Here is a 15,759-nt window from a genome sequence, read left to right as displayed (position 1 = left end):
CAGTAGTCTATTCTGGAGGTCATGAACGCATGGACGAGCTTCTCTGCATCACATATAGATAACGTTTCTTAGCTTAGAAATATTTCTAAGGTGAAAGAAGGCTGTTTTTGTAACTTGGTTGATATGATTTTTGAAATACAAGTTGTTGTCTAAAATAACTCCCAGGTCTTTTACCGTTGAACTACAACGGTAAACGTTGTAAACGTAAACGTTGTAGTTACAGAACATCCGTCTAAGTGCAGGTTGAGATGCTGGAGCTTCTGTATACTGGTTTTTGGGCCGATGAGCAAAATCTCCATCTTATCAGAATTTAATAGTAGAAAGTTATGGGTCATCCAATCTCTTATTTCTTTAACACACTCAGTTATTTGAGCTAATTGAGCTGTATCACCTGGTTTTGTTAAGATATATAGCTGGGTATCATCAGCATAACAATGGAAGTTAATTCCATGCCTTCTAATAATATTTCCTAAGGGAAGCATGTATATTGTGAAGAGCAGGGGTCTAGAACTGAACCTTGTGGCATGCCATAATTTACTAGCATTAGCCTGAGTAGCTCTTCATTTAACGATCGGACAGGTAGGATTTGAACCAGCTTAATGCCTGTCCCTGAATGCCGATGTAATTCTGTAAGCGATCTAGGAGGAGATCATGGTCTATAGTGTAGAATGCAGCACTAAGATCTAGTAAAACTAACAGCAAGATAAAGCCTTGGTCTGAAGCTAAAAACAGGTCATTAGTGATTTTAACTAGGGCAGTTTCTGTGCTATGATGGGGCCTAAAACCTGACTGAAATATTTTCAAAGATGTTGTTCTCTTGCAAGTGGGAACATAACTGAGCAGTGACAATCTTCTAAAATCTTTTAAATGGTCACTGAATCATTCCATGACTATGCTTGAGAACTGAAGCAATGCGTCATGATATCAGTTCATTCTTTTTGAATAACCCTGCATAATAATTGTATAAATTGTATTTTGGTAGGTAGGTTGAAACTGTAGATCTTTGAAAGTACAAACATCTTTCAATTCTACCAGGAATAAAACAAACTTCCTTGATAGAATCATACAGTTAATGGAACATAGACAAAACTGTATTTTTAGGGTAAATATTAATCTGGTTAAAGTGTTGAGCTTCTTTTTTTACATACAAATCCTGAAACCACAGAACACACATACAGAATACACTTGTTGCTCATGTGAACGCCTGTGTTGCTGTATATACATCGATTTAGTCAGCTGTTTGCTATAAGAACTTTAGCATGCAAATGTTGCCATATCACAAATTAACCCCATCATCAGTATGTAGTCAGTCACCAAAAAAAAATAACCTTCTGTCGCTTCTTTCAGATGCACGCCCTGGTCGACAAATGCAAACTAAACCGATGATGCCCTTCCTACCAAACAAACCTCCAATTCCAGAAAAGCCTAAACAAGCAGCAAATTATGATGTAAGTAAAAATATTAATGCTGACTTTTGTTCTGTTTACAGACACTGATCTTATGTATGTAGTAATATTAACTCATCCTGGAATAATGCTTAAATCTTTAATCTTTATTTCTTTGAAGGAGGACTATATTGATCCTGAGGAAGACATGGATGATAACTATATTGACCCTTCTGAAAAAGGTTCTGCAAAAAAACATATATTTCAACTAATATATCAGCAGAAACAATAAAAAGTCAATTTTTTTTACAGAATTCTACAAAATTGCTAAATCTACAAAATACACCCATATTTAAATTCCATCTAAACCATCTAATTCTGGCCTACATGGGACAGTCAGAAGAGTGAATACTAAATATTTTCCAATTTCATCACATATAAAATATGGATTTTTCCACTAAATGGCATTAGACATGCTGGTTGGTACAGTTTACTGCTGTAAATTCATTGATTTAATAGCCAGTTTGCTTATAATGACAGTATTCAACCTCAAAATACTGTGTATTAAGGTGTACATATAATACAACTTCAAAAAACATGAATCATTGTTTTTCTTTTCCTTTATAGATCACCAAGGAATGCAATCAGGACGCTCATACAGTCCAGGTATGCTGTTATTTGTAATCCAGGAGTTGGGAAAGCAAGAATGCACTATCGTGCTTAGCAATGGAAACCAGCCTGTTAATGACGTTACAGAAGCATTGGCTATTCCAAGTTGCACTTTTAATTTTGTTGTGGTCAGCATTAAGAAAATGATAAAAACAGCATGACCTCAGAGGATTTATCAAAAACCAGTGCTAAGCATTATGATCAGGAAGAACAGGTGGCTGTTCAACCATTATGGTACAAAAGTCTCCTGAAAAAACTTGAGTTGAAAATCAGCTTGCACTAGACTGAAAAGGAGAATGGGGATTATAAAAAAAAAAAAAAAACAGCAGAACAGCTCAACTGTAAAACATGCTGACGCACTTATGTGCTTGTGGAACTGATTTACTTGTGTGTATTGATGATGTGTCAGGAGAAAAGTGGATTCATGAGCAACTTTAATGTTCTTATCGAGCCAAATGACACCCCATTCAGTAGAACAAAAAAACCCTCCGTAGATGGAAAATGGCCAAAAGCACATAGCTGCATGTATCTAAATAATGTTTTAGTGGTTGTTTTCAAGGGCTACAAAGTGCAGACTTCAGACATTTATACTCTGCTTATGATTTTCTAAAACAGACTCGTTACATTAGGTGCAGTAAAATGGAAGCGCTATACATAAGGTCATCAAATGTAATCATTACTAGCCCAAACATTCAAAGTGGACAAATTGAAACTTGAATTACAAATGAAATAAGAAAATTGTGGTCATTGTTTGAAGCAATTTGAGATAAAACAGCAGATTGCCTTGGACATTCAACTAGAAATAACAAATGTTGATTTTATGCCACTTTTCTAATACTTTAGTATACAGTATTTACGTTAGTAGTAGTAGATGAATGCACATACTTAAATATAAATATATATATAAAAAGAGTACTAATGAAATAATACAAAAATGTTACTAAAAATACATTTTTAGCTTTTGTAATTGTCATTATTTGCCATTGTTTTGCAAGTTTTTGTGATATGCTATAAAATATTGTCTGTTGCATGAAATCCACAGTTACTAATAGGTCATTTATCGGTCAATAAGCAAGAATTCTGATTAATCTATAAAGGGGCATTGATCTGACTATATTGAGCAATTATTGCCATTTACTTCTACAATTACATACATATACATGATCTCATGATTTCCTTGTCAAACTTGTAGATATGTGACTCAATTCAGTTAAAATAATTGCAATCAGATGATCATTTTACAGAAAGAAAGGGTATATTGTGAGTACTGCACTGTGCTAATGTTTTCCTCTTGTTTTCAGATGTCTATGAGGTTCCTGACCAGGTGAGTTTTAATGATCAGATCTAATCTGCTTTTAATTTGCAGGACTTTAATCAATTTTTTACTGCACATGTTTATGTAATGACTTGCATATATATATATATATATATATATATATACTTATACTTTATATATAAATGTCATTTTTTTATTTTTTTTTAAGGACAATTCTCCATCCATCAGTAGGTGAGTCTAGCATTGTCTCTGAGCATCTGTAGATATAAAAAACTGAATTGTTTTGGGGACTCTGACTTTCATTTCCGCATGTTATTTTTGATGTGCGTCTGGTGAAATTAATTTTGTTGCACCTGCTAAATCTACCACTTTCCTAAACACCACAAATTCTTAGCTTCATCAATATATTTTTGTGCTATTTTTTCAAAATATGTCACGGTTCCTCTTTCTGGTCCACAGGTGCAGCTCAAAGCTCCAATCCCCAGCACTACAGCTGCCCCCTAAACCAAGTCCCAGGTATTACACTGATAATAACTGAAAATATTGGACTTTGTGTCCACACAATGTGAGTTATATAATCCTCTTTTTATTAGTGTTGGACTGTATGAAGAAGAAACTAATGCAATATTTGATATATTTTAAAGCAGCAAATAGGTGTGCATGTTTTTACACCTGAGAAAATAAAGACATTGATCATGATGTGGTCCTGAAAAAGTGAGAACTAGTTGGCATGGCAAAGTTTTTCAGATATGAACTGTGTGTAAGTTTGCGGTTGTTAAATGAGATTACACTTTGAACATGTTTTAATGCGAATGGCAAACTTTACTCCTGCCAGTTTCAAAACCACTGTTTTACACAACAGTGTGTTTTTGTCTTTCAGGTAAATGTTAAGAAAAGTCCTGACCTAAGAATTTTACCCTCCTCTGCTGGGACATGATGCTGCTGACTCAATGAATTACATTTGGCCAAATTTAAACCCACCACCATGTGCCTGCATTCACAGTAAAGCAGGATAATTGGTAATAAATTAAATTAAATCAGAACTAGAGTTTGAGCCCGAGGAACTTTTTAAGCCCGATTAATTGACTGGTTCATCTTTAGTATGATCTTTCTCCTGGTCAAGATTGTAGTGGCCCCATTGCTTATGTATCAACATGTATTTAGCAGTAAAGTAAAGCCTAAGCCAAAAAAAGAATAATAAATAATAATACAAATGTAATTAAATCCTAAAAGTGAATAGTTCAGAAGCAGAAGAAAGGAAAGCCCAGTCACCCATGAAATGTAAATGAGTCTGAGCTCAGACAAACAAAAAACTTCTTGAGAAGAGGTTCTATCTTGGGTTGCAAGCTGTTATGAGCTTGTTTTAAATCAGATTGAAACCTACAGTGAAGTAATGATCACTTGTTCTTGCACTAGTCAGGATTCTAGTGGCTGGTCTTTGAATTAATCATTATTTATTCGGTGTGCTTTTAGAGGAAGAATAATTAGCATAGTCAAAAATACATACAAGGAAACTGGTGAACACAGAGAAACTCATGCAAAACTTTAAAGTCAGATGTGTTGTAGAAAGTTTTTTTAGTTTTGTTATATATTTTTTTATTATTTATAACTTTTGCCAGAAGCACTAAGATGGCACTCTGTCTTTCAGTAATCTTTCAATAAAGTATACAGCTTATTCTCTGGCACTATCAGTTCGCATTTTACCAATGGATCACCTCATTAGCTACATCCTAATATCTAACTATTATAATACACATGCAACTAAATGTTTCGACTGTGAACAAGAACATTGTGATATACAGGGAGATAAATGACAACTTTATTACCTTGTATTCACATTTTATCAAGTCTTAAACCAAATGCATCACCTGTATCAATCACCATGAAATGATTTATGACCTAATCCACCCTCTACATATTTTGGATGGTGGTATCATCTGATTCACTATAGTCTGCTATACTTGCATGTAATAGTGAGTGTGGCTCGGAAAATAACGTACCAGGTAGTGTTGCTAGAGCATAACAACATGTAGGATAAATATGGTACGCATACAGCCACTAGAGGGCAACAGAGACATTTTATTGAATCACGTCTACTCTAACAGTAAACCCCCCTACCTAATGTAGTTTAGGTCCCTTTTGTGCCACCAAACCTGCTCTGTCTGGTTAAATCAAGGACCCCAGAAGACCTCTGAAGGTGTGCTCCCCAAAGATACTTGATTATGTTGAGAGCATGCTCCTCAAACCATCCCAAAACATAGCAACGTATATATTATCATGACGATTATCATATTTGCTCTGCATGTTTATGTAGATGGTGTCAAGTAAGAAAAAATAACACGCCTAGTTCAAAATTGAAGCAAAAGTATCACCAATTAACCATATTCTCTACAAGTATTGGCACCAATAAAAAAAAAAGCAAAAATAAATATACATAAGTAAATGACACGGTTTGCAATTATAGGAAAATAATCAGTTATCTTACTATTACCTCTACCTACCTGAAAAGTTGTGTTTAAACCTAAAAAAGACATTATATCAATATGTTGAACCTGCAACAAGTTAGTTCTTGTTAATACTGCATCCCTGTATTCCTCTTACCAACCTCCTACTCCCTCCTACTCTCTTCATTGTGTTACAAAGAAATCACAAAGCCCTCTGCCCTGAAGACTTTCCTGGGTCAGAAAACTTACTGACCTTCAAGCACTGACCACCGAAACTCATTTTAGAAACGTTACATAAATGTTTTCTTATGGAAAGCTTCATCACCATGTCATTAATGACATGTTTTCTCTATTTAATAACAACACACTTATTATTAGGTTCTGGATTATTTAGAGCATCCATTATACAAGGGCCTGTGAATGAGCTGTTACTATAGAAACGAGGACGTATTTGACCGAGCACATTAATATAAGCCTGCGATTTGCCTGGCAGCCCGAATTACTGTCTGAGCTGCTGTTATAGAAAATGAATCATCAGGATTATCATTGCTGTGGTGTACAAAATGAACAACATAATAAGATTATTAAGATCATTTAAGATTAATCTTAAATTTGAGAAAATGTTATATAGTTTTCGTGCAATGACTACTTAAATTTGTATACTTTTGTAAAAATTCCCTTAAAGTCTTAATTTATTTATGTAATAGTAAAAAAACATTTCATCCTTACACTTTGATTAGATTTATTATACAATTTTCATGGGATCAGACTGGGTCTAGAAAGAGTGAACTTTATCATATTTTTTCAATTAACATGTCTATATCATTTGACACATAAAAAAAAGCCCCAGAAAAGATACACTATGTGAACTAAAGTATTGGGAAACTTCATTTTTCCAGCCATATGTGGTTCTTCCACAAATTGTCACCACAAAGTTGCACACAATTGTGTAGGATGTCCTTAATGCAGTAGCATTAAACTTCCCCTTCACCCAAACCTGTTCCAGCATGATAATGCACCTGTGCACACACAGCTCCATGAACATATGGTTTACATAAGTTGGAGTGGAAGATCTTGAGTGGCCTGGTATAGAGCTTAGTCCTCAATGTGATTGAACACCTTTAGGATGAATTGGAGCGCTGCCCTTGTGGCTGAATGAGACCAAATCTCCACAATCACACTCCAAAATGTAGTGGAACACCTTCCCAGAAGATATAATAACAGCAAATGGATACTAAATGTGGAATGGGATGTTCAGAAAGCACATATGAATCTTATGGTTAAACTGTGTGTATATATGGCGATGTAGTGTACTGTCACGGTTTTGTGAAAAAAACATTCCCATTTATTAAATCAATAGAACTCATTTATACTTAAGAGTAATTACATTGTTATAATACTTTCTATTTTATACTTTCAGACTTCATATGAAGAAACCATCTATCTGTCCAGTAAGCATTTCAGATTTTTTTTTATTTTTTATAAGAAAGTAAAAAAATGTAAAAATAGAAGATCAGAAATGTGTCTTGTGTTTGTGTGTAAATATGAATTGCAACAATTATCATAGTAATTTTCATGTGATTTACAGGAGCCAGAGGATAAGAATGGATATGATATTCATTTTGATGGCAGTGAGTATTAAAAAATACTTTATTATATAATGACCAATATTTAAAGTATAGGTTGTGTTAAATATAATGGACAAGAGAACACTGGGTATGTTAATGATTTAATATTATGTAATATCTTTTATTTCTTCACTAGTAATGAATGTAATAAACTAATATAATAATTCACCAAAACACATGTACACATTTTAAACATTACTGATATCATGGCCTTCATGTCTACCTAACAGGTTTTTCCCCTGCAGGTTCAAAAGAAGATCGAGAGGAGAGGAAGTGCGTAGAAGAAAGACGGCCATCTATACCTGTCCCTCTGCCAAGAGAAGTGTACGTTTCTACAACATTATGTTTACTATGTCTGTATGATTACGGTGAATAATGTTAGATATACAACACAAAATTGTATCTAAATACATTTATCTGATGATTATTAGGAAGAACCCAAAACCACTAGCCTTACAGGTATGTAAATCTAAAATATGAAATCAGATGTTTCATGACTTGTTTTTTGTTTGTTTTATATGTATTTTATAATGACAATTCTTCGTTTTCAGAAACCGAGCATTCCATCTAGAGACAATGAAGGTAACTTTGGTCAGTGAAATATTGCTCTCATTCTTATTTAGGCAGTAATACAGTGATCAGGCAAAACATTATGACCAAGTGAATAAAACTGATCTCTTCATCATGGCACCTGTTAGTAGGTGGGATATATTAGGCAGCAAGTGAACTTTTTATTATTAATAACTTTCAATGCATTTAAAAAATTCTAGAATGTATACATAATACAAATGGAATTAAAAAAAGAAGAAAAAAAGGAACAATTACTACTTGGGGGAGGTCTGATATATTCTTTGTACTTCAACTCCTTAATAAAAGTTAATTAATGGTTCTCAGTATATAGTATAGTCTTTAGGAAAAAGCATACTAATTTCCAATATGTAATAGAGGAGAAGTGAGCAAGGACATTTGCAAAAACAGTTTCCATTCAAAAAGTAAAGGCCATTTGTTCTATACTTCTATAAAATCTTGGCAAAGTTTTCTTACATATTCAACCCACTTAGAATTTAATAAAAACATTTTAATCATTTTCTTAAGACGTAGGGAAAAAGTAATCCTTTTCATTATATAGATGTCGTTTACAATATTCATCCAATCTTGTATTGTGGGGGGTTCAGGAAGCAAACAGCACCTTGTGAGTGCTTTTTTACCTGCAGATATTAGAATGGCAAATAAAAATTCATCAGGTCGTCTTGCCTAAAAAAAAATCAGCTTTCACTAGAAATAGTGTAGAAAAGTAAAAAGGATAGACTGTGTTAAATATGCTTTCCACTGCTTTATGAATCTCTGTCCAAAAAAGGTCACTGGGCATTCCCAAAGTATATTCCAATGATCAGTTTCCTGAAACCCACACTGTCTCCAACATTTGGTGTCACCCCAACTATATGAGCTTTCTGTTTCTGGTGTGATAAAAAAATCTAACAAGGCACTTCCACGTGAATTCCCACCATATATGAGTTGATTTCTCATGTGATTATTAGGAAATTACCCCTTTCCCCATTTCTCTTGTATAATCTTCTAATATAGTCTGTAGAGTGAGATTCATTTGTTCTTAGGCCTTTATAAAATTTGGATATGACCTCCTTTTTTAGATAATCTTGGTAAGCGCCCACAAATATCCTTGCTACTGGGTCGTCAAGATCTGTTTTGTTCAAAATAATTATGTATTCGAAGGTATCTATAAAAGTCAGATTTCTCAAGTGAGTAATCCTTCAAACTGCCAAAGTCTTTTAAGTGTCCCTTTTCTGTAATAGAGTGAAAAAAGTTATTCCTTTTGAAACCCAGGATTTTAATCTGTAGTCCATTTTGTTAGGCTTGAATTCAGGGTCGTATTCATACCATCGAAAATATGTGTAGTTTAGGGCTCCGTCTATATTCTTCTCTCATCATATTCCAGTTTTGTAATTGAGCTTTTATCCATGGGTTTTGCACCATATCTTTAAATTGTCTTAAGTGTTTATGTATTAATATTGCTTGAATTGGGGGGGTCATTGATTACTGAGAGTTCAATATATTTCCACCTAGCAAGATATGTTGGGTTAGGGTTAGGTTATATTACATACATTAATTAGAGGTTTACTTTGAGCTGCAAAGTAATCCCTAAAATTGGGTAATGCCATACCTCCTTTCTCCCTTGGGAGATGTAATGTTTTAAATTTGACCCTGGGTTTTTTCCCGTTTTTTATTTATTTAATTTTTTATTCAGACCATTGTTTTGAAGTAATCTCTACAGGGATTGCCCGAATTAGATAGAGATATCGTGGAAGGATATTTATCCTTACAAATTCAATTCTATGATTAAGACCCAGGAAAGAGAGAGAGTTCCATCTGTGTATATCGCTTTCAACATATTGCATATTTAATATATTGTGAATATGTATGGTGCAAGAGAGAGAGGTGCATGATCAGAAAGGTCTATAGATCCAATATCACAACTATGTATTCTATGACCATATCTCTTTAAAATTAAAAATTAAAAATCTATCCTTGAGTAAAGGTCATGAGAATTTGAATAAAATGTGTAATCATGACCTGATGGATAAAAGTCCCTCCAAAGATCTTGTGTGCCCAACTCCACCATTAGATCATGAATTTTACTGTTTTACTGGGTTTTTGATGAATCGACTTTTGGGTTAAGACGAATATTCCAGTCTCCACCACATATAACAATTCCTTTACCCTCTATCATGAAGTCAAAAATATTTTCCTATAAAACAAAAACTCATTCCCAGGTGGGACATAGACAATATATATTGTTATGTTTGTGTCATCTATTTTCCCTCAGACTATTATCTATCTTCCATCCTTGTCCGAGATCTCTGAAAGTTGTTTGAATATCACTTTTTGTGATATTAAAATTGCTACACATCTTCTACGTCCACGATATTAAAATTGCTACACATCATCTACGTCCACTGAATAATACACCTTTGAAAATCCCCTCCTTTTTAATTTTTCATGGTCCACTGGGGTAAGATGTGTTTCTTGTAGGAACACAATCTGAGAATTTTCCTAAAAAAATTTTTTTTACAATATTTGACTTCTATTATCTGGGCTTAAAGTCCAATCAACAAGTCCTGACTAAGTCCTGACTAAGTGTTACTTTGACACCTACCAAATACCTAACCAACTACACCCTTTCATGGAAACGGTATTCCATGATGGCTGTGGCCGCATTTAGCAGAATAATGCACCCTGCCAAAAAGCAAAAATGGTTTGGGGACGGTTTGAGGAGCACAAGTTTGAGCTGTTGACTTGGCCTCCAAATTTCCCAGATCTCAATCCAATCGAGCATCTGGGGATGTGTTGGACAAATAAGTACAATACATGGATGCCCCACCTTGCAACTTACAGGACTTAAAGGATCTGCTGCTAACATCTTGGTGCCAGATACCACAGCACACCTTCAAGGGTCTAGTGGAGTCCATGCTTTGATGGGTCAGGGATGTTTTGGGAGAAAAAAGGGGGACCAACACAATATTAGGCAGGTGGTCATGATGTTATGCCTGATTGGTGTATATAATACTGCATCATTCTATAGTCATGTGTGGGCAGCTGGTCTAGTTTAATGAGTGTTATTATTTATTAGAACAATCTGAACCACATTGTATTTCACTTTTAAACTCTGACATTTGTCTATCATGATCATTATATAACAGTTTGTGGTATAATTTAAACAAAGTGCATTATGGGATTATAAATATAATAACAGCAGCAATAATAATATTAATGTAGTGGTGTGTAATTTTTTGCTCTGTTGTGTTTAAATAAATCAATATCAAGCTATCCTGTAGGACCCCTGGTGGTCTAGTGGTTAGGATGCGGCACGCTCCCCGCTGCGGCCCGGGTTCGATCCCGGGTCAGGGCACCAACCCCAGCCACTCTTAGTGCCGGTCCGGGAGGGTTGTGTTAGGCAGGGCATCCAGCGTAAAAACGTGCCAAATCAAACATGCGGATGATCCGCTGTGGCGACCCCTAATGGGAGAAGCCAAAAGAAAGTTAAATATCAAGCTATCTTGTACTCCCCCAACCAACACCAAACCTTGTTTTTATTTTTTTTGTCATCAAAAAAAAGTCAACAAAAATGAACTAAACTGATGAAAACTAGCAGAATTTCAAAATTTGATGTAAATCATAGAAATATGTCATATCTTTGAAGTTAGAGGACTCTTTAAGGCCAGAAACACATTTAAACATTACAAACAGGACCTTTAAAGGTACACGGTGATGTGTTTGAACAATGGTGTATGAGTCTAATGCCCTTTAGCTCCAAGTGAAAAAGTAAAGTTTGCTTTGATCTTGACCTTTATATTGTTGTACGTATCTGATGCTCTACAGTTCGGGATCCGGCTTCTGCTGTGGTCTCTCCCCCCACTACATCCTCTTCCTTTTTTCTTGTAAAGTAAGTAATTAAAAAGACCAAGCACAATTGTCAAATCCAGCAAATATTCACTGTGTGTAGTTCCTGATTGAAATCCTTTTTCATTACTGGTGGAATTCAGCAGGTCTCTGCAGCGTGACAACCTCTGCAAGAGTAAGTAGATCTAAAATAGATTTTTGGCACACCCAAACACCCACACACACACCCACATACTCACTCTCTCTCACTCTCTGCTTCAGTTTTGTCGATTGGTTCTCTTGGTAATTTGTCAGTTATGTGTTTGTGCAATGTCTCCACCAGGGAGAGGAAGCTTACCTCAGGAGGACAGTGCCACTAGGCAGCAAGAGGAGGTGAAAAACATGTCTGCTCGTACTTCTTCAATATATCAACCTACATTAACCTTTCCTTTAACTGCTTCATGTATCCTCTTGTTCATTTAAGTGTTTCCACATTTTCATTTTGCTTTGAAAACAATACACAAATAAAGTACTACAGCTGATGTCATTATTAAGTAGAAAAGCAAAAATATAAAATATATATGGACAAATGTATTGGGTCACCTGAATTTTCCAGCAGTTCGTCTCCAAACGGCTACTACAAAGTTGTAGGAGGCACACAATTGTATAGGATGTCTTCAGATGAGGTAGCTTTAAATTTCCCTTCACTTGAAACAGACCCAAACCACACCAGCATGACATTGCCCCTGTGCTCTAAGTGAGCTCCAGGAAGATATACTTTACATGGGTTGAAGTAGAAGAGATTCAAATGATAAAGAACTCTGACAGTTCTATTAAACACTGACTGCACCCCAGGTCTCCTCACTCTACATCAGTACCTGACTTTATTAACCCTTATGGTTGAATGAATACAAATCTCTAGAGACATCTAATAAAACATCTTCCCTGAAGAGTGAAGGTTATAATAGCAAATGCAAAGTAAATATGGAATGAGCATTCAAAAAAAGCGCACAAATTCTAAGGTCAGGTGTCCAGAAACCTTTGTCTATAGAGTGAAGGTCTACAGTAAGCTATTGTGTAGGTGTTTACTGTAATTCTTTCTATGAAGATCACATCACATAATTGTTTCGTGCAGGAGGCTGGTGTGTATAAGAAGCCATGGTATGCCAGTAACTGTGACCGTAAAACAGCAGAGGACACACTTACCCGATCAGCCAAGGTGTGTTACGCTTACGCAAAACCCAAAAGCCTTTCTATCACACACACATAATACTTTATATTAACTTGTATTAATTATATTCTCATGTTTTTGACTTTTAATTTATGGTTATATATTAAATCTATTTTAAATATATAATAACTCATTGATTCCACATATAGTAATCGAATATTTAATATTATATATTAATAACAAGAGTATTTTCTAGCATGTCATGTCATATTATTAGTCAGGTCAAAGTGATTATTTATGAATCCTTAAGATAATAATAGAGCCGAACGCAATAAGGCCATATATCGCAAGCTGCAGTGTCTTTACTCATATAAAGAATGGGACTTCAGCTGTGTTAAATAGCACTAATAACTTATTTGTATAAGGAATAAGGAATGTTCAGGCTACGCTGCTACAGAACAATAGTCCACGATGGGTGTGGTTTACATCCCAAAATGTACTGTTTCTCTGGTACAGATTTGCCAAAATTTTCATCTTATTAGTTATATATTTAACATTAAATGACTATAAACAGTCACAACAGCTTTCCCCCCCCCTCACCAGTTGTTAAAACGCAGACACTGGAGACTCCTTCCATAGCAACGATTAAACGGCACGGCGTATCTGCCATACAAGTTCCTGTAAACGATTTGTTTTTACACGATAAACAAAGTACAGTATTAAAAGGAGGCTGTCAATATAAAGCTGCCATTTAAATGGAATCGAGCCCCAGAGTCAAATCCATGCAGTTACAGATAATTCATCACCAATGTTCAGATTCGTAAAGGAGCCTATTTAACCTACTTATCTTATTATATATGATATTACTTCTGTGGATAATGATTTAGCTCATAAGGAAAGATTAATACATTTTAAAAAGCTAGTAAATGTAGTATAAGCAACCAGCAGAATACCAGGAAACAGTTCATCTTTCAGCATGACGTCTTCTAAGGAAATGACTGTACATTTTTGCCATTGTTTTTAAAATATACTCTAAAAATATATCATTTACTATAAAGAGATTCCAAAGAGATTCCCTGATTCTAAAGAGAAAGTGTTGTAAATCAGGTTGAAACCCTCAGTAGCTTATTTGTGCATGTTTATGTATGAAAAGCTGTAGACAAAAAATGCCCCAAAATCTTCTCTTTCCAAAATTGGAATCTAACTTGACATTTTTGCTTTGGTATGTTGTACAAACGTTATCATTTTGGATTTTATTTATGTTCAGAAACATTTAAAAAATGTGTATTCTTTACTAAAACATACCATAAAGTTTAGAGAGATATATAAAGCATATGTCTTCACATATACAGTGAAGAAACAGTGAAGACGTCCTTTCATGTCACCTCGGTGTTGTGTGTTGTGCCTCAGGATGGTTCCTACATGGTGAGAAAGAGCTCAGGTGTAGATGCCCTGCAGCCCTACACTTTAGTTGTGTTCTACAATGGGCGGGTTTACAACATACCAGTGCGCTACATTCTCGCCACAAAACAGTACGCACTGGGCAAGCAGAAGAACAGGGAAGAGGTAAAGTATGATTTTTTTTTTTTTTTTATGTAAGACACTTTAATAAGTGTGACCAATTTGCTCACAATACACCTTCTCTGTTATTCACCTCCTCACGTTTTAAGCTTTTTAATGACGTGAAAGTTCTTTTGTTTAGATTCCATTAGTGAAATCTCTCCTCGCTTCTTCTCTTTTAGCGGTTTAAAACTGTCTCGGAAATCATCGAGAACCATCAGAAAAACACGCTCGTGTTGGTGGACATGCAAAGCAACACAAAAGACTCCACTACTCTGAAGCACGCCATAAAGCCGTGACTCGATTCCATTTGAACAACTTCCTGTCACGACTCTTCACACCGTCAGTCTGGTGAAGAAGGAGGGGAAAAAATTTAACACTGATCAAAAAGCAAAGTGTTGCTTATACTGACAACTGGCTTGTAAAAGTGTGTAAAGTATTCATGCATAAGCTGTATTTAATGCACTTCTGTTATACAGTGTATTTTCAACTCCAGACAAAACAATTCAATCAAAGTTTTGAAACAATTTGCAACATTTTTAATTACAATCTATTTACTGAGGCTCGGGATGAAGTGGAAACGGAATGACCTTATTTCTAGTGTACACGTATATACATTTCTCATGTTACAGGTTTGTAAACTTGCATTTGTACTCAAAGCATACAGCGTTTCAGAGTCCAATTTCTTTCTCTTGTAACTGAAACAGCATCACAGCTCCACGCAGCACAAAACACAGGATGTTACAGAGTCTTAACGAAAGGCACTTGATCATGTATTTTGTTGTTTGGGAATATTCTTTTTTTTTTTTCCCCAAGCATTCTTTTTAAACTCAGGAAAACGCTTTTGCATCAAAGAGGTATAGGTGTGAGTAGGACCTGACATGCAAAACGCAGTGATCACATTCATATAAATAATTAGGTGCTACCATTAATAATCACCATCGCAATCTGCCCAAACTGTGACTTCATAAAATAAATACAAGTAACAAAATGTATCTTTCTTTGCGACATTTTTCAAAGATGAATAAATACAACAGAAATGTTTAACATGGAGAGATCTATACAGGTAAAGCTAGCTCCTTGCATACAAGTACAGAGAATTAAAATTAACTTTAGTTGATGGGAACATTGAATTTTTGGATTCAGCTGAACAACAATCCAATGTGGGGTGGGAAAAAAAAAAAAACAGAACACTTTTGGTATTCAAGACAAGGATAATGTTATAGAGGAA

General features: G+C 35.0%; 1 protein-coding gene across 10 annotated transcripts in view; it reads left to right on the top strand.

Annotated features, from left to right (window-relative positions):
• Nucleotides 1-15,190, top strand: part of blnk (B cell linker) — a 47,742-nt gene extending 32,552 nt beyond the window's left edge. For 6 of the 10 annotated variants that reach the window (XM_046867032.1, XM_046867009.1, XM_046867070.1 and 3 more), the window contains 17 exons: nucleotides 1,348-1,448; nucleotides 1,567-1,627; nucleotides 2,013-2,051; nucleotides 3,356-3,378; nucleotides 3,539-3,561; nucleotides 3,790-3,846; nucleotides 7,195-7,225; nucleotides 7,363-7,405; nucleotides 7,633-7,726; nucleotides 7,834-7,861; nucleotides 7,954-7,993; nucleotides 11,798-11,861; nucleotides 11,962-11,993; nucleotides 12,141-12,190; nucleotides 12,933-13,016; nucleotides 14,379-14,534; nucleotides 14,711-15,190. In XM_046867032.1, coding sequence (XP_046722988.1) covers nucleotides 1,348-1,448; nucleotides 1,567-1,627; nucleotides 2,013-2,051; nucleotides 3,356-3,378; nucleotides 3,539-3,561; nucleotides 3,790-3,846; nucleotides 7,195-7,225; nucleotides 7,363-7,405; nucleotides 7,633-7,726; nucleotides 7,834-7,861; nucleotides 7,954-7,993; nucleotides 11,798-11,861; nucleotides 11,962-11,993; nucleotides 12,141-12,190; nucleotides 12,933-13,016; nucleotides 14,379-14,534; nucleotides 14,711-14,827 — 1,043 coding nt within the window. In that variant the 3' untranslated portion in view covers nucleotides 14,828-15,190. The remainder of the gene's footprint in view (nucleotides 1-1,347; nucleotides 1,449-1,566; nucleotides 1,628-2,012; nucleotides 2,052-3,355; nucleotides 3,379-3,538; nucleotides 3,562-3,789; nucleotides 3,847-7,194; nucleotides 7,226-7,362; nucleotides 7,406-7,632; nucleotides 7,727-7,833; nucleotides 7,862-7,953; nucleotides 7,994-11,797; nucleotides 11,862-11,961; nucleotides 11,994-12,140; nucleotides 12,191-12,932; nucleotides 13,017-14,378; nucleotides 14,535-14,710) is intronic. The other 4 variants (XM_046867026.1, XM_046867015.1, XM_046867010.1 and 1 more) reach the window with 4 other exon arrangements.
• The last annotated feature ends 569 nt before the right edge of the window (nucleotides 15,191-15,759 follow it).

Source organism: Silurus meridionalis, chromosome 2, assembly GCF_014805685.1.
Source record: "Silurus meridionalis isolate SWU-2019-XX chromosome 2, ASM1480568v1, whole genome shotgun sequence".
In the NCBI taxonomy this organism is placed as follows: domain Eukaryota; kingdom Metazoa; phylum Chordata; class Actinopteri; order Siluriformes; family Siluridae; genus Silurus; species Silurus meridionalis.
Note: the sequence above shows the minus strand (reverse complement) of the source record. Positions and strands in the feature narration are given on the sequence as shown.